General features: G+C 39.5%; 1 protein-coding gene across 1 annotated transcript in view; it reads right to left on the bottom strand.

Moving 5' to 3' along the window:
* LOC126092420 (acylglycerol kinase, mitochondrial) overlaps positions 1 to 20,065 on the bottom strand; it is an 83,557-nt gene that overhangs the window by 52,422 nt on the left and 11,070 nt on the right. The window contains exon 3 of the mRNA XM_049908006.1: positions 10,132 to 10,303. Within this exon, the coding sequence (XP_049763963.1) occupies positions 10,132 to 10,303 (172 nt within the window). The remainder of the gene's footprint in view (positions 1 to 10,131; positions 10,304 to 20,065) is intronic.

Raw genomic sequence — 20,065 nt, 5'->3', positions numbered from 1 at the left:
CAGAATGTGTTCTATCATACGCAGCCTATTATTTGGCTCTTGTTGATCATTCTCAAAGAAAGCAGCAGTGTAAGCAACAACAAATAGCAGTCTCTTGTCATTGCTTCGCTAATGAGACGATTCACCTCTTTTTAGTTGTAAGCGGCGCTAGCGCGCACAAAAGCAAGCCATGCCGCGAGTGGCAACAGGCCATAAACACGCACTATCAGAATGCGACAAACAATGCATGACACATTACAGTGATGCATTTTCAACTTAGAGTGACGTAAACACCTATAACAGAGAAAACGGCACTTATCAGATCAAAGCAAAATAAGCAATCGATTCAAACCAGACGAAGCACGTGAAAAAGGAAGGGTACCCGTATAAATACGGACGGAGCGCCTGACGCATAGCAATGGCTACCTGGTAAAGCTTAACTGCTAAGCTTACGACTCGAACCAAACTACTGTAGCTGTATCATCATTCATTCGACCTAAATTGTGTCTCATATTACAATGGACCAACTTTGTTTCGATTTGGAGGTGCGGCCTAAAACTTTTCTCTCCCATTGAATTTCGAGTCTCAAATTTCAGGTGCGGCCTAGATTCGGGAAATCTTTTTTTCCTTTATTTTGAGTCTCATTTTTCAGGTGCGGCTTAGATTCGAGTGCGGCTCAGATTCGAGTAAATACGGTAATAAAGCTTAACTCATATATCATTGATGAATTTTGCTTTTTAGGTTTTAGGTCACTGTCCTAAGCATATTTCTCTGCCTTACATTTTGTCTCTCAGAGCTGCTGATGTCATCAGAGGCTATAATGAGTAAGAAAGCAATTTCGAACATAAAGCAGCTCAGTAAGCTGCACTGTTTATACATATCTGGGGAATGGTTGGTTTTTGATGTCATCAGACTGCTGTCTAAGACTCTGCAGTTGTGCCAATGTCTGCTATGCACTTGTAGTAGGGGACAGTTGATATTGTTAGCTTTATTTAGCTCTAGGACCCACAATTTGTCCAATTTTGATCCTTTTTTTCTGTTAAAGTTATTTTTGTGCTTTTAAATTGCAATGGCCTCTCCATACATTCTAACATAGTAATCATTAGACCTTAAAAAACCACAGTATCAAAGAAACAAATTTGGTGGTTTACTGGTCCTGGAGCACAATCTACTGCCAATTTATCCATCTTTCCCAGATGACAACTGTTCGTGTTCCTTAAGTGGGGTATAACACAGCAGATCATGCTCTGGGATCAGGGAGCCATCAAATTTGTTTCTTCGATACTACGGTTTTATCAAGATCCAAACACTACTATAGTAGTCGCCAAGACTCAGTGAAGGTGCGCCTCTGAAGATGTTCAGCGCAATCCTGGATGAAACGTCAGGATCAGAAGAGTTTCTTGGACCATGACGTCACATCCTGAAAGGTTTATTAGCAGCTACTACTATGGTAGGACATACTGAGAGACCATTGAAACTCAAAAGCACAGAAAAGGAAAGGATTTAAATCACACAAGTTGTGACTCTTAGTGATAAACAAAGCAAACAGCACCAACTCTTCTCCACTGCAAGCTCCACAACACAATTCAGCATAAATCTGTAATCTTATGCAACAATCTGAAGATATCATGGACTGACCATTACTTGGATATATATAAGCACTTAGGCTTCTGCACTTGTTTAAGTTGAGTATTGCTTTCTGATTCTTTACCCTCTGATAATGTCTCTACCATTGAAAACAAAATGTTATTCAAATAAACATGCCTTGGACCACAGCCTAAAGTGCATAAAGTAAAAATCAGAAAGCACACAAATATGGGCTATGAAAGCCTGCACTGCATGATAATGCATCATTCCCACTATTAAATAATCCACAAATGAAGTCAAATGATGAGCTTTTATGTCTATAAAGTGAAGTCATTGCTCCTTTGTTGGTGTGCAATAATTAGACAGAAGTCTATATGCCATATACAGTCAGCTGATTTTTGTCAGAATGGCCACTTTCAAGTTATGTAGAGATGAGCATCATGTTATAACTTCCTTATGCAACAGACTCAAATTATTCTGACAACTCACAGAGAGAGTTTTCATGACCCACATACTATCTACCCACACACGAACAGCTTTAGTAAGCAGGGCATACACGTGTGCAAAACTTAAGTACGAAAGTAACTTTCACATGATGTGACACTGCCAAATAACATAGCTCAATGAAACTTGAACCGCACATAGAAAGAATTGCTATCACATAGTTAAGAGGAAAATTCAAAGAAATACAATGAAACAAAAATGACACTTTTATTCAAAGACAACAATTACACTGAAGTCACCGCAAATTGTGATGGTTCCCTGGTCCCTCGTATGGAGACATTTTGGAACACACCATTGCTGAACATTTGGGTGGTCCGTGTGTTATGGCATGGGAAGACATTACATTGCTTGGCATACTGAACTACAAATCTTTTAACACAGTACACTCATTGGTCAGTGTTGTTGTGACACAGTACTGTTTCCCCATGTGAATCTTTTCAGAAGTCCATATGGCCCTGACTTCATTTTTATGGATGTGACCCCACTGAGCAACACTGGTGGAGCAGTTCTTGGATCAGAAGGATATTTGGTGAATGGACTGGCCTGCACATTGCACTGCTTAAATCCCATTGAGCCTGTGAGGTACACATTGGGGAGACATATTGCTGCATGTCCACATGCACCAGAGCCCATCCAGCAGCTGTCAACCACACTGATATGAATGGAACACCCTACAATGAGAACTTCTTTCCAAACCTTGTGCTCAGCATGGGGGCACATCGCAAAGCATGCATTGCTCTCCACAGTGATCACACACTCTGTTAAGAACTATGTCCCATCTTTTGTAATGCAGTGGGGATCATCATTAATTGCAGTGACTTCAGTGTAGTTATTTCCTTTGAACAAAAGTGTCATTTATGTTTGTGTCATTGTGTATTTCTTTCAATTACCTTATGTACTATGCCACAGCAGTTCTTTCTATGTATGATTCTACTTCCATTGAGTTACATTTCTTGGTAGTTACATATTATGGGGCAAATGTTACTTTCATTCTTAAGTGTTGCACATATGAACTGAACTACTGGCAAGATTTTAGTAGTAAAGAGAGTGGCAATTTTAAAGATACGATTCTGTTGTTTCACCTGAGATGAAAAGTCTACTTATAATTTTATTTTGAGATGGTCGCTATCAAACTTCCAACAACCATGTAAGAAATAAAAATGAATAAATGGAAGCCAACCCCTCCCATCTGTATTAGCTCTTGACTAATAGTGCCGGTGCACCATACACTTTTCACTTGTAGTTAAGTGGTTGCTTGTCATGTCGGTATGTTTTTTTATAAGCTATAATTTCCATTCCTGTAACATTCCAACAAGGTGTAAGAAGAAAACAAACTTAACACTAATATAACACAACATGTAGTTGATTAACGATGCAATAGATCTGTACACTGGCTTCACTATTCTGTCCATTTAGGACCCTACTCCCAACAAACCTACTTTTAACAATCAAAAAGGGAAACTGGGCTTCAGTATAAATTTGGTTCTCACCACCTACTATAGCTCTACTTAAGGTAATTATTATTCCTTCACATTTTCTCAGTTCTCCTCAATAGCCTTTCCCTCTTATTTCTTGGCTTAATGTGTACTTTAAAAAATTAATACTCCCACTTCCCTTTTATAAGTATTTAGTTCACCACTCCTACAATTGTCTCTTTGACTTTCATTTGCAATTGCACTTTATAAATTTTCAATTGCTCCTAAGTGGTTGTTGTTTGTCTCATTTAATCTGGGATTTGAAGTAACCTCCCTTCCCACTTATCTATACCTTTTTCTCTTCCCATTTCCAAACTCATCTCAATGAGAGGACTGGAAGTTTAAAAATCTACAATTTCTCTGTTCATATGTCTGTGAGACCTCCTGTGCTGGCTGTGTCAATAACTGGTAATTGGGCATTCATTTTCTGTCTTGGATACTGTCCTAAGATAAATGAAAAATCTTGAAGTACCAGTATGTTTATTTGATATTCACAATGTAGAACTGTCATCTAACACGACATGTCATGATGTCTAAACCATACTCATAACAACAAGTCATATATTAACAGAATATGGATTGTTAACTTAGGAGACATTTGCAATCCAAATTTTGCATACAACAGAAGTGATAAGTGTGTTCCTCTGTTACAGAGATACATGTGTACAAACGTGTACTTTGCTGTTAGTTGAGCACATGACACAATCTTATTGTGGTATGTAATAACTTGCAATCCAAAAATTTGTCATCACAGTGTTATAGAACATTTTAGGTGCTAGCAGAAATACTTTTTATTGTGATATTATTTTAAAAAACTGTCATCCTATGGATCGGAGTGCGGAATGTTAGAACCCTTAATCAGATAAGTAGATTAGAAAATTTAAAAAGGGAAATGGATAGGTTGAAGTTAGATATGCAGGAACAGGACTTCTAGTCAGGTGAATTCAGGGTTATAAATATAAGATCAAATATGGGTAAGCTACTGTGAACAGCATAGTGAACATATCATTGTAGCCAAGATAGACACAAAACCCACATCCACCACAGCAGTACAAGTTTACATGCCAACAAGCTCTGCAGATGATGAAGAAATCAAAGAAATGTATGATTAGATAAAAGAAATTATCTAGGTAATTAAGGGAGACAAAAACTTAATTGTGATGACAGACTGGAATTCAATAGTTGGAAAAGGATGGGAAGGAAAAACAGTAGGTGAATATGGACTGGGGGAAAGGAATATAAGAGGAAGCCACCTGGTAGAATTTTGCACAGAGCATAATTTAATCATCGCTAACACTTGGCTTAGGTATCATGAAAGAAGCCTGAAAACATAGAAGAGACCTGGAGACACCAGAAGGTTTCAGACTGACTATACATTGCTAGGACAGAGATTTTGGAACCAGATTTCAAATTGCGAGTCATTTCCAGGGGCAGATGTGGACTCTGACCACACTGTATTGGTTATGAACTGTAGATTAAAACTAAAGAAATTGCAAAAAGATAGGAAATTAAGATGGGACCTGGATAAGTTGAAAGAACCCAGAGGATGTCGAGAGATTCAGAGGGAGCATTAGGGAATTATTGACTATAACAGGAGAACGGAAAAAATGGAAGATGAATGGTTAGCTTTGAGAGATGAAATAGTGAAGGCAGCTGAGGATCAAATAGATAAAATGACAAGGCCTAGTAGAAGTCCTTGTGCGACACAGGAGATACTGAAATTAATTGATGAAAGGAGAAAATATATACATGCAGTAAATGAAGAAGACAAAAGGGAATACAAGCGTCTAAAAATGAGACTGACAGAAAGTGCAAAATGGCTAAAGAGGAATAGATAAAGGACAAATGTAAGGATTTACAAGCACATATAATCAGGGAAAGACAGAGTCTTCTGGAGAAAACAGAAGAAGTAGTATGAATATCAAGAGCTCAGATAAAAAAACCAGCCCCTAGCAAAGAAGGGAAAGCTGAAAGGTAAAAGGAGTACATAGAGGGTCTGTACAATGGAGATAAACTTGGAGGCAATGTTATAGAAATGGAAGAGGACGTGGATTAAGATGAGATGGGAGATGTGATACTGCAAGAAAAGTTTGACAGAGCACTCAAAGATCTACACTGAAACAAGGGGGCCAGGGGTAGACGACATTCCGTCACACCTACTGATAGCCTTTGGAGAGCCAACTATGACAAAACTCTACCATTTGGTGTGCAAGATGTATCAGACAGGCGAAATACCCATAGACTTCAAGAATTTGCAAAATACTAACAACAATTCTTCACAGAAGAATGGAAAAACAGGTAGAACCCAGATCAGATTGGATTCTGCAGAAAAATAGGAACATGTGAGGCAATACTGACACTATAACTTATCTTAGAAGACAGGTTATGGAAAGGAAAATCTACGTTTATAGCTTTTGCAGCCTTAGAGAAAGCTCTTGACAAGGCTGACTGGAATACTCTGTGAAATTATGAAGGTAGGAGGAGTAAAATACAGGGAGCAGGAGGCTATGTACAACTTTTACAGAACTCAGACGGCAGTTATGTGTCAAGGGGCTTGAAAAAGAAGCAATGACTGAGAAGGGAGTGCGACATGGTTGTAGTCTATCCCTGATGTTATTTAATCTGACATTCAGCAAGCACTAAGGGAACGAAAGAAAAATTTATATTTAAAGTTCAGGGATAAGAAATAAAAACTTTGAGGTTTGCCAATGACATTGTAATTCTTGTCAGATACAGCAAAGGACTTGGAAGAGCAACTGAACAGAATGGATAGTGCCTTGAAAGATGGGTATAAGATGAGCATCAACAAAAGCAAACAAAGATAATGGAATGTAGTGGAATTAAATCAGGTGATGCTGAGGGAATTAGATTAGGAAATGAGACATTTAAAGTATAACATCTACATATACATAGGTAATCTGCAAGCCACCATATGGTGTGTGACAGCAGGTACCCTGAACCACTACTAGTCATTTCCTTTCCTGTTCCACCTGCAAACAGAATGAGGGAGAAACAACTGTCTATATGTCTTCATATGAGACCGAATATCTGGTATCTTATCTTCATGGTCCTTATGCTCAATGTATTGGTGGGAGGATTGGTGGCAGTAGAATCATTCAGCAGTTAGCTTCAAATGCTAGTTCTCTACATTTTTTCAATAGTGTTTCTCAAAAAGAATGTCGCTTTCCCTCCAGGGATTCCCATTTAAGTTCCTGAAGCATCCCGTAACACTTACGTGTGGTTCAAACCTACCGGTAACAAATCTAGCAGCCTGTCTCTGAATTGCTTCAATGTCTTCCTTCAATCTGGCTTGATACAGATCCCAAACACTCAACCAGTTCTCAAGAATGGATCGCACCAGCATCCTATATGTGGTCTCCTTTAGAGGTGAACCATTCTTTCCTAAAATTCTCCCAATAAACCAAAGTCAAGCATTCACCTTCCCTACCACAATTCTCACATGGTTGTTTCATTTCATATCACTTTGCAACATTATGCCCAGATATTTAAATGACTTGACACTGTCAAGCAGGACAATAGTAATACTCTTTCTGAATGTTACAGGTTTGTTCCTCCGACTCATCCACATTAACTTACATTTTTCCACATTTAGAGCTAGCTGCCATTCATCACAGCAACTAGGAAGTTTGTCTCAATCATCTTGTATCTTCCTACAGTCACTCAACTTTGACACCTTATTGAACACCACAGCATCATCAGCAAACAACTGCAGATTGCTGCCCACCCTGTCTTCCAAATCATTTATATATATAGAGAACAACAGTGGTCCTATCACACTTCCTTGGGGCACTCCTGACAATACCCTTGTCTCTGATGAACACTCACCATCAAGGACAACATACTGGGTTCTATAACTTAAGAAGTCTTCAAGCCTCTCACATATCTGTTAACTTATTCCAAATGCTTGTAACTTCATTAACAGCTTGCAATGGGGCACCGTGTTAAAAGCCTTCCAGAAATCTAGAAATATGGGATCTGCCTGTTGCCCTTCATCCATAGTTCATAGTATACCATGTTAGAAAAGGGCAAGCTGAGTTTCACACGAGTGATGCTTTTGTTAACCTTGATGATTCGTGGACATAAGCTTCTTAATCTCAAGAATATTATTATTATTATTATTATTTATTTACATTTGAACTGAGAACATGTTCAAGAATTCTTCAGCAGACTGAAGTTAGGGATACTGGTCTGTAATTTTGTGGGTCCATTTTTTTGCTTTTTTCTACTCACTTGCTGGGTGAGAGATTCACGAGAAATGCAGACTACGTAAGGGACCAATGCCATGGAGCACTCTTTGTAAAACCACATCGGGATTCCATCTGAACCAGGTGATTAATTTGCTTTCAAATGTTTCAGTTGTATTTTTACGCCAGGGATACTTACTACTATGTCGTCCAAATGGGAGTCTGTCTAGTGGTCAGATGACAGTATGTTTGTATGATTCTCCCATGTGAACAATTTCTTGAACGTGAAATTTAAAACTTCAGCTTTTATTTTGCTATCTACAACTGCCACACTGGAATGGTCAACAAGGGACTGAATAGGAGCCTCAGACCTGCTTAGTGGTCTTACATAGGACCAGAAACTTCTTGGGTTCTCTGCCAGATCTTTTGCTAAGGTGTGACGGTGGTAGTTGTATGCTTCGCACATAGATCTTTTCACAGAGGCACATATTTCAATTAACCTTTGTTTGTTGTCATTTGTGCGTTCTCTTTTGCATGAAAAGGGCAACAGTCTGTTTCCTCAGCATCTTACAAATGTTGTTATAAAACCGTGGTGGGTCCATCCTTCGTCCACTTACTAGCCACATAACTCTCCAGACCACAATTTACAATCTGCTTAAACTTTGCCCATAATTCCTCTATGTCCACCTTACTGGAACAAAGTGATGTCAGTCCACTTTCTAAGTGAGATACTAACAATTGCTTATCTGCTCTGTCTAGCAGAAACACACTTTCAGCCTTCTTGAGTGATTTATTAACATTTGTAACTATAGTTGCTGTAATTACATCATGATTGCTAATCCCCTTTCCTATACTGACACTGTCAATAAGGTCCGGCCTATTTGTTGCTACAAGGTCTAAGATATTTCCATTGCATGTCGGCTGCTGAGCTAGCGTAGGTTAAAGTCATCCCTAAGAAGTACTGCACGATCTGGGTATTTACACACTATTGATCATAAGACTTCCTTTGCATGAGTCTAGAATTATCACAGTAGAATCAGGTGGCCAGTAAAAACATCTAAAAATTAACTTGGTTTCACCTGCACCTGTTATATGTGACCAGATAACTTCACTGTCACACTCAATTTCGATCTCAACAGAGACAATATTTTTGTCAAGTGCAATGACCTGCCCCCCCTCCTATGGCTTCTAATCTGTCTTTCTGATATACTTTCCATTTCTCGGTAAATATCTCAGAGCTTTCCACTTCGGGTTTTTGCCATCTCTTGATCCAAGGGTAATCTGCATGTGAGAACTTTACTGGAGAGCAGTAAATTCAGGAACTTTATTACAAATATTTTGACAGTTTACTTTACTACGAATGCTGACTGACTTCCCTTGCTGTGCATCGACCAGTGAGTGTTCATCAGAGCTACCATCTAGCCTAAAAACCCTCATGTGCGCTCCACAAGTGCTCTGCTATCCAAGTAGCTGCTTCCTTCATGTTGTGCACCCCTGAACTATCAAGGGGATTACTAAAATCTCTACATGACAATGCAGGCCTAGAAATCCGCAGCCACAACTGTCACAAGTCGACGAAGCCTCAAGTGATGCATACACCTGCCACTCAGTCTGCTGTGAGGGCGGATCCACTGCTTTGGGTAACAGGATGAGTTTTGTTTTTTGGATAGCAGAATAACTGATGATGGCCAAAGTAGAGAGGATAGAATGTAGATTGTCAATGGCAAGAAAAACGTTTCTGAAGAAGAGAAATTTGTTAACATCAAGTAAGAGATTTAAGTTTCAGGAAGTCTTTCCTGAAAGTGTTTGAATGGAGTGTAGCCATGTATGGAAGTGAAACATGGATGATAAACAATTTAGATATAAAGAGAATAGAAGCTTTTGAAACATGGTGCTGCAGAAGAGTGCTGAAGATTAGATGGGTGGATCACATAACCAATCAGAAGGCACTGAACAGAATTGGGGAGAAAAGAAATTTGAGGCACAAACTGACAAGAAAAAGGGATCAGTTGATACGACACATTCTGAGACGTAAGGGATCACGAACTTAGTATTGTAGGGAAGTGTGAGGGGTAAAAATCATAGAGGGAGACCAAGAGATGAATACACTAAGCAAATCCAGGAGGATGTATATTACAGTTGTTATTTTGAGATGAAGATGCTTAGCATGGAGAGCTGCATCAAACCAGTCTTCAGACAACAACAATGACAAAAGTTATTTAACAGCCTGAATACAGTGAATGTATGTAACTTCATGTTAAGCACTGCTGCAGTTAGGAATGTAAATGTAATACCTGGTACGTGGAAAATATCTTCCTACATTATATACGTAAAAAAAGGAACTGACATATTTGGGTTTAGAGTTTTGTTTCCTTCTTTACCTCAGAGAGAGTCCCATCTCCACCAGCAACAACAACTGCATCAGTTCTGGCATCAATTTTCTCTATTATATTACAAGCATGGCCGACAGATTCTGTCTGCATAACATCAACAAATACTCCTGCAAGATTAAGTAATGGAGCACAGTATTTTTCAAAATTTTTCTTTGCTTTCCTGAAATTAAATACAGAAAAGAGAATTATACCAATGAACACTACTGCAATGAATAGTATAATTATTGAAAACTGAAGAAGGAACACCAATAAATGTGCAATGAACACATTTTTTATGAACATTAATAAACTGAAATATAAATGCATAATTCCTTGTGCTATGTATTTCTAGATGCCTGTTTACATTTTTATTGGGTTTTCAAGATACTGATGGAACACAACGAACACCTCACATGTCGCTTAGTGAAAGAGACGTCAACTACATCCCTTTGTTGCCATTATAGATTTATTTGTGTGGATACAGTAGACAATGGTACAGCACAAGGATGAAAGTATATACAGACACAACTTTCTGTTTCCATCAATTATTGTACTTCTGACTTTAGCTTCTTCGGCATATTATGAGCCAACAATTCACTACATAATACAATTCAAAGAACATTGATTGAAGAAACTCACAAAACAACAGATTTTGCACAGTAGAATCATACAAATGCTAAATTCCAGCAAAAGGTTCCAGATTTTAAAATCAGTACATCATTAGCCACACTTTTCATTCATATTGGAAATTCTCTGAAAGTGTAACTTGTAGAATAGTACATACATACATACATACATCAATGAGCCAAAACATTTCAACTACCTACCTATTGTCATGTTTGTGTACCTATAGAATGCATCACAGTAGTGATTCTGCTGTCATGGATTTGACAGATCCTTGGTAGGTATGTGAAACTAGACGTCATTTTTTTTTTAATTTTATTTTTTTATTTACACATCTAGTTCTGTAGGACCAAATTGAGGAGCAAATCTCAAAGGCCATGGAATGTGTCAGTACATGAAATTACAACATAAAAGTAATAACAGATAACAGATAAAAATAAATGTTTACGAATCTGCAAAAAGTCAGTCCATAAGTTTAAGTAAACGCATCCAATCCAAATGCAGGTTTGATTTCTGCTGAGTATTAACCGAGTGAAAGCTGCTTATTCTTGGGAATAAGCTAATACTGTTAACAAGAAATGACAGTAAGGAATATATATATATTCTCCTTCCCTCTTTCCTGATGAGGCAACAGTTTGTTGCGAAAGCTTGGATTTTGTGTGTATGTTTGCGTTCGTTTGTGTGTCTGTCGACCTGCCAGCACTTTCATTTGGTAAGTCACATCATCTTTGTTTTTAGGTATATTTTTCCTTCGTGGAATGTTTCCTTCTATTATAACTATATATATATATATATATATATATATATATATATATATATATATAGAAGGAAACATTCCACGAAGGAAAAATATACCTAAAAACAAAGATGATGTGACTTACCAAATGAAAGTGCTGGCAGGTCGGCAGACACACAAACGAACACAAACATACACACAAAATTCAAGCTTTCGCAACAAACTGTTGAAACTCTTTGTCTTTAAATATGTCTGCTTGTGTCTGTATATGTGTGGATGGATATGTGTGTGTGTGCGAGTGTATACCCGTCCTTTTTTCCCCCTAAGGTAAGTCTTTCCGCTCCCGGGACTGGAATGACTCCTTACCCTCTCCCTTAAAACCCACATCCTTTCGTCTTTCCCTCTCCTTCCTTCTTTCCTGATGAGGCAACAGTTTGTTGCGAAAGCTTGAATTTTGTGTGTATGTTTGTGTTCGTTTGTGTGTCTGCTGACCTGCCAGCACTTTCATTTGGTAAGTCACATCATCTTTGTTTTTAGGTGTATATATATATATATATATGTTGAATGATCACTCACTTCAGATACCGTTCGAATAGTAAAAATGGCAGTATTAAGTCTTTGAACAAGATCCTGAATGTGGGCTTTCCATTATATATATATATATATATATATATATATATATATATATATATATATAAAAACAAAGATGATGTGACTTACCAAACGAAAGTGCTGGCAGGTCGACAGACACACAAACAAACACAAACATACACACAAAATCCAAGCTTTCGCAACCAACGGTTGCCTCGTCAGGAAAGAGGGAAGGAGAAGGAAAGACAAAAGGATATGGGTTTTAAGGGAGAGGGTAAGGAGTCATTCCAATCCCGGGAGCGGAAAGACTTACCTTAGGGGGAAAAAAGGACAGGTATACACTCGCACACACACACATATCCATCCACACATACACAGACACAAGCAGACATTTGTAAAGGCAAAGAGTTTGGGCCTACAGGTATACACTCGCACACACACACATATCCATCCACACATACACAGACACAAGCAGACATTTGTAAAGGCAAAGAGTTTGGGCAGAGATGTCAGTCGGGACAGAAGTACAGAGGCAAAGATGATGTTGAAAGACAGGTGAGGTATGAGCGGCGGCAGATTGAAATTAGAAATTAGCGGAGATTGAGGCCTGGCGGATAGCGAGAAGAGAGGATATGCTGAAGGGCAAGTTCCCATCTCTGGAGTTCTGACAGGTTGGTGTTAGTGGGAAGTATCCAGATAACCCGGACGGTGTAACACTGTGCCAAGATGTGCTGGCCGTGCACCAAGGCATGTTTAGCCACAGGGTGATCCTCATTACCAACAAACACTGTCTGCCTGTGTCCATTCATGCGAATGGACAGTTTGTTGCTGGTCATTCCCACATAGAATGCATCACAGTGTAGGCAGGTCAGTTGGTAGATCACGTGGGTGCTTTCACACGTGGCTCTGCCTTTGATTGTGTACACCTTCCGGGTTACAGGACTGGAGTAGGTGGTGGTGGGAGGGTGCATGGGACAGGTTTTACACCGGGGGCGGTTACAAGGGTAGGAGCCAGAGGGTAGGGAAGGTGGTTTGGGGATTTCATAGGGATGAACCAAGAGGTTACGAAGGTTAGGTGGACGGCGGAAAGACACTCTTGGTGGAGTGGGGAGGATTTCATGAAGGATGGATCTCATTTCAGGGCAGGATTTGAGGAAGTTGTATCCCTGCTGGAGAGCCACATTCAGAATCTGATCCAGTCCCGGAAAGTATCCTGTCACAAGTGGGGCACTTTTGTGGTTCTTCTGTGGGAGGTTCTGGGTTTGAGAGGATGAGGAAGTGGCTCTGGTTATTTGCTTCTGTACCAGGTCGGGAGGGTAGTTGCGGGATGCGAAAGCTGTTGTCAGGTTGTTGGTGTAATGCCTCAGGGATTCCGGACTGGAGCAGATTCGTTTGCCACGAAGGCCTAGGCTGTAGGGAAGGGACCGTTTGATGTGGAATGGGTGGCAGCTGTCGTAATGGAGGTACTGTTGCTTGTTGGTGGGTTTGATGTGGACGGACGTGTGAAGCTGCCCATTGGACAGGTGAAGGTCAACATCAAGGAAAGTGGCATGGGATTTGGAGTAGGACCAGGTGAATCTGATGGAACCAAAGGAGTTGAGGTTGGAGAGGAAATTCTGGAGTTCTTCTTCACTGTGAGTCCAGATCATGAAGATGTCATCAATAAATCTGTACCAAACTTTGGGTTGGCAGGCCAGGATACTTTCCGGGACTGGATCAGATTCTGAATGTGGCTCTCCAGCAGGGATACAACTTCCTCAAATCCTGCCCTGAAATGAGATCCATCCTTCATGAAATCCTCCCCACTCCACCAAGAGTGTCTTTCCGCCGTCCACCTAACCTTCGTAACCTCTTGGTTCATCCCTATGAAATCCCCAAACCACCTTCCCTACCCTCTGGCTCCTACCCTTGTAACCGCCCCCGGTGTAAAACCTGTCCCATGCACCCTCCCACCACCACCTACTCCAGTCCTGTAACCCGGAAGGTGTACACAATCAAAGGCAGAGCCACGTGTGAAAGCACCCACGTGATCTACCAACTGACCTGCCTACACTGTGATGCATTCTATGTGGGAATGACCAGCAACAAACTGTCCATTCGCATGAATGGACACAGGCAGACAGTGTTTGTTGGTAATGAGGATCACCCTGTGGCTAAACATGCCTTGGTGCACGGCCAGCACATCTTGGCACAGTGTTACACCGTCCGGGTTATCTGGATACTTCCCACTAACACCAACCTGTCAGAACTCCGGAGATGGGAACTTGCCCTTCAGCATATCCTCTCTTCTCGCTATCCGCCAGGCCTCAATCTCCGCTAATTTCTAATTTCAATCTGCCGCCGCTCATACCTCACCTGTCTTTCAACATCATCTTTGCCTCTGTACTTCCGTCCCGACTGACATCTCTGCCCAAACTCTTTGCCTTTACAAATGTCTGCTTGTGTCTGTGTATGTGTGGATGGATATGTGTGTGTGTGCGAGTGTATACCTGTAAAAGGCCCAAACTCTTTGCCTTTACAAATGTCTGCTTGTGTCTGTGTATGTGTGGATGGATATGTGTGTGTGTGCGAGTGTATACCTGTCCTTTTTTCCCCCTAAGGTAAGTCTTTCCGCTCCCGGGATTGGAATGACTCCTTACCCTCTCCCTTAAAACCCATATCCTTTTGTCTTTCCTTCTCCTTCCCTCTTTCCTGACGAGGCAACCGTTGGTTGCGAAAGCTTGGATTTTGTGTGTATGTTTGTGTTTGTTTGTGTGTCTGTCGACCTGCCAGCACTTTCGTTTGGTAAGTCACATCATCTTTGTTTTTAAATATATTTTTCCTTCGTGGAATGTTTCCTTCTATTATAACTATATATATATATATATATATATATATATATAGGCCAATGTCAAAATACCCAAACTCGTGAACAGGGGTCGACAAGAGGTTTGTGAACTTACACCACTTATTGCCCGAACCGCCCATTTATGAGCCAAAAAAATTCTTTTAGAAAATGGGAAGAGTTACCCCAAAATGTAATACCATATGACATGAGTGAATGATAGTAGTAAGCAAAGTAGACTAATTTACATGTTGAATGATCACTCACTTCAGATACCGTTCGAGTAGTAAAAATGGCAGTATTAAGTCTTTGAACAAGATCCTGAATGTGGGCTTTCCATGACAGCTTACTATATATCTGAACACCTAGAAATTTGAACCATTCAGTTTCACTAATCATATGCCCTTTCTGTGAAATTAAAACATCAGATTTTATTGAATTGTGTGTTAGAAACTGTAAAAACTGAGTCTTACTGTGATTTAGTGTTAGTTTATTTTCTACAAGCCATGAACTTAGGTCGCGTACTGCACTATTTGTAACTGAGCCAACATCCTTTACTACCAAGCTAGTGTCATCAGCAAACAGAAGTATTTTAGAGTTACCTGTAATACTAGAGGGCAGATCTTTTATGGAAATAAGGAACAGGAGTGGCCCCAATACTGATCCCTGGGGTATCCCCCACTTGACAGTACCCCACTCAGACCCCACATCACAGCCATTATCAACATTGTGAATTGTGACCTTTTGCTGCCCGTTGCTAAAGTAAGAGGTGAACCAATTGTGAGCAACTCCCCGTATTCCGTAATGGTCCAACTTCTGGAGCAATATTTTGTTATCAACACAATCAAATGTCTTAGTTAATTCAAAAAATATGCCAAGCGTTCGAAACCTTTTGTTTAACCCATCCAGTACCTCACAGAGAAAAGAGATTATAGCATTTTCAGTTGTTAAACGACTTCTAAAGCCAAACTGTACATTTAATAGCAAATCGTGGGATATAAAATTATCAATTATCCTTACATACACAGCCTTGTCAATAACTTTTGCAAACGCTGATAACATAGAAATAGGTCTAAAATTATCTACATTATCCCTTTCTCTCTTTCTATAAAGCAGCTTTACTACTGAGTACTTTAATCATTTAGGAAACTGACCATTCCTAAAGAAAAAATTACAAATAGGGTTAAATACAGGGTTAACATGTGCAGCAAAGTACTTTAATATTCTGCTAAACACTCCATCATAACCATGATAGTACTTAGTCTTCGGTGATTTAATTATTGACTCAATCTCCCTCTTGTCTGTATCGCAGAGGAGTATTTCAGACATCAATCTCGGAAAGGCAATTGCCAAGAAAGTTATATTATTTCCAGTAGAAACTAAATTTTTATTTAATTCACCAGCAATTCTAGACACAAATAATGTGATAACCATAAATTACGGGCTAGTGGTTTGCGGTTGTGGCACCTGATAGTGTCACAGATGTGATCCACAGTGGTCAGATCAAGCGAATTTTGTGGTGAGGACATTAATATGAGTTCACTATTATGCTCTCAAATCACTGTGGCATGATTCTGGTATAGTGACAAGGAAGTTATCATACTGGAAGATGCCATCATTGGCAAGAAAGACACCAGGCATCAAGGGAGACAGGTAGTTTCAAAAAATGTTTACATAGCTGTTATAGTGTCTGTGCTTTACCGTAGGTCCTATGAAAGGGAGACAGGTAGTTTCAAAAAATGTTTATGGTGCTATTAGCATGTCTGTGCTTTACCATAGGTCCCATGAAAGACCAGTTGAATATTCCCCATAGCATAATACTCCCCCCCCCCCCTCCCCACACACACACACTAGCCTGCCTGCACCCATGGTACAGAGCATGGATGCTGGCATATCTTGACATGGCCATCAACTTGGTGTAATAAGGAAACTGATTCATGCTTCCTTTGATCCTTGGTCAAATCTTGATGATCCCATGTAAATTGCAATTGTAATAGATGACGATTTTGGTTCTACACACTAGTATGTAGGGGCTGTACACAGAGGAGCCTCATGTTTAACAATGTTCACTGAATGGCATGTTATGAGACACTTATGCTTGTGTACTCTGTTGTGAGATCAGCCACAGATCATCATCTATCATGTTTTACAGAGCAGGCAAGCCTCCGAACTACATATTCCATGATGAGGTATGGTCATCTGACACTTTATCGCCTATGTGTGGTTTCACCATCCTTCAACCATGTCTATAGATGCTCACAACTGTTGCATGCAAGTGCCAACAAGCTTTGCCATTTCTGTGATCCTTGTTCTGTGGTGCTATGTCATAACAGTCTGCCCTTTGTCAGCCACTCATATCGGTGGATTTCCCCATCTTCATCCTGTACCGTTGCTACAATGATTCCCCATTCATCTTTGCTCCCCTTTTTACTTTTCTTACAGTGTCACATGCCCACAGCGCCACCAGGCAGTATTCGGTCTTGCAGTGAGCAGTGGTCGTAATATTTTGGCTCATCAGTGTACATGTACAAAGGTTACAGAAATGTTATTCATTGGAAATTCATTTTTCTCTCTTATTTTCATCGAATGATTGCTGTAGTTTCTATTGAATCATCATCAACACCATCATCATTGTCATCCATCTGATAACTTCTGCTGGATATAGGCCTTGCCTTTTTTAAGCATTAAGGTTTTATGATGACGTGATGATGTTTGGTTTGTGGGGCGCTCAACTGCGTGGTTATCAGCGCCCGTACAATTTCCCAACCTTTGCTCAGTCCAATTTCGCCACTTTCCTGGATGATGATGAAATGATGAGGACAACACAAACACCCAGTCATCTCGAGGCAGGTGAAAATCCCTGACCCCGCCGGGAATCGAACCCGGGACCCCGTGCTCGGGAAGCGAGAACGCTACCGCGAGACCACGAGCGGCGGACTTTAAGGTTTTAGATACAAGGACTCACGTTGCCTCCTCACATTTTTTAAGGCCACCTACCAGTTTTCCACTAAATGACCATCTCTCTTCAAGTCCAGAAAAGATGTTTCTTAGTCTACCTACCATCAATTCACATGGTTACATGCCTTGTCCACTTCAATTTCATTTTATAATGACATTTGTCATCTGATCCATTTGCTTACCTTCCAGTCTCTTCTAAGTATTATCAGTAATTTGTCCACTGATCAATGAGCAAGAGGGCTGCTTGTCTGTTTGGGAAACTTAGAGAGCTGTGGAAAGATAGACTTCCTGTGCCTATCTGAGCATCATATAACCACCAGGTTAGATACATTAAATATAAAATATTACACTTCGGCATTTTACTCATATAAAACTAATATGTGAAAAGGAGAGAGTTGTTACACATATTAAGGCAGAGCTAAAGTTCAAAAACACTGAAAAATGTAGATTTTTCAGTGATCAATATATTGAAGTGTATGGTTGTGAATTAATACTGAAAAAGTTTAGTCTTAACAGTATATCTACATAGTTCCCCACTGGGAAATTTTGAACTGTTTATGAGGCTGGGCATGGACAATATGTAATAAAGTCTTCATTGCTGCTATAGTAATTTAATTATGTATTTATTGTAATGGGTCCATTTTGAATAGTATGCCATATTCAGACCATCTGTGAAAGTTGCATAAAATGTTATGTAACCTTTCACAGATGATCTGAAGACAGCATTCTAACTCAAATGGATCCATCACAATTAATGCATCATTAAACTACTATAGTAGCAATCTGGACTTTATTACATAATGTTTCAAAGATATATCTCCTACACTGTGGACCCATTGGATTGTAAAAGGAATGGACAGTGTCTTCAAAGGAAGATATAAGATGTACAGTATCAAAAGCAAAACAAGGGTCACTGAATGTAATTGAATTAAATCAAGTGATGCAGAGGGAATTAAATTAGGAAACAAGACACTAAAAGTAGTATGGTAGATGAGCTTTGCTATTTGGTCTGTAAAATAAATTATGGTTGTCAAAGTAGAGATGATATAAAATGTACACTGGCAATGGTACGAAAAACATTTCTGAAGAAGAGATCTTTGTTAACATTGCATACAGTTTTAAGTGTGACAAAGTCTTTTCTGAAGGTATTTGTATGGAGTGTAGACCTGTATGGAAGTGAAACGTAGACCAAAACAGTTCAGACAAGAAGTGAATAGAGGCTTTTTGAAATGTAGTGCTACAGAAAAATGCTGAAGACTAGATGGGTACTTCATATATCTAATGAGGAGGTACTGAATAGAACTGAGCTTCAAATAAATTCGTGGCATAATTTGACTAAAGGAAGAGATCGTTTGACAGGACATTTTTAGACAGCAACAGATCACCAATTTAGTACTCAAGGGAAGCATGAGGGTTTAAACTGTAGGACAAAACCAAGAGATGAACACAATAAGCAGGTTCAGAAAGATGTAGGTTGCAGTAGCTATTCAGAAATAAAGAGGCTTGCACAAAATAGAGTAGTGTGGATAACTACATCAAACAAGTCATCAAACTGAAGATGACAACAACCACAACAATCACCGATATAAAATGTCTGACAGACAGCAAAGTTAAATTTTAAAACAAACTGAAAAAGTTTGTCCTTGACATAGACATTGTCTGAAAGCTTATTGATGATTTCAGTCTTGTTTATGTGCTTGCTTGCTATTCAATGACTGGACTACACTATATTGTGAGTGGTTACCTTTACTCTATATCAACAACTATAATTAGCAAATGAATGTGAAGTGCATGGCAAATGGTACTCCCATTGTACAGCATATTATGGGGTTTTCCTGCACTGAGCACAGTACGAATGATAATTTAAATACTTGAATGAAAATAATCAATTACTGACAATACAATGTAAATGGATGGATAAAAAGTCTACTCACCAATTGGTGGGAGGAGAACATACACACACAAAAGGTTTAACTTTTACAAGCTTTCAGAGCCAGTAGCTCCTTCTGGCATAAGAGTTGAAGGGGAAGGAAGATGGGTGAAGGAAAAGGACTGGAGAGGTTTAGGGAAACAGGTACAGTTCAGAAAAGTCATGCAGAACCTCAGGTCAGAGGAGACTTACTGGATGGGATGAGAAGGAAAGACTGAAAGACTTCTGTACACACTACAATTAGTGTAACCTAGTCTCTGCAGTTTCAAAATGAGCAGTC

Source organism: Schistocerca cancellata, chromosome 7 (assembly GCF_023864275.1).
Source record: "Schistocerca cancellata isolate TAMUIC-IGC-003103 chromosome 7, iqSchCanc2.1, whole genome shotgun sequence".
In the NCBI taxonomy this organism is placed as follows: Eukaryota; Metazoa; Arthropoda; class Insecta; order Orthoptera; family Acrididae; genus Schistocerca; species Schistocerca cancellata.
Note: the sequence above shows the minus strand (reverse complement) of the source record. Positions and strands in the feature narration are given on the sequence as shown.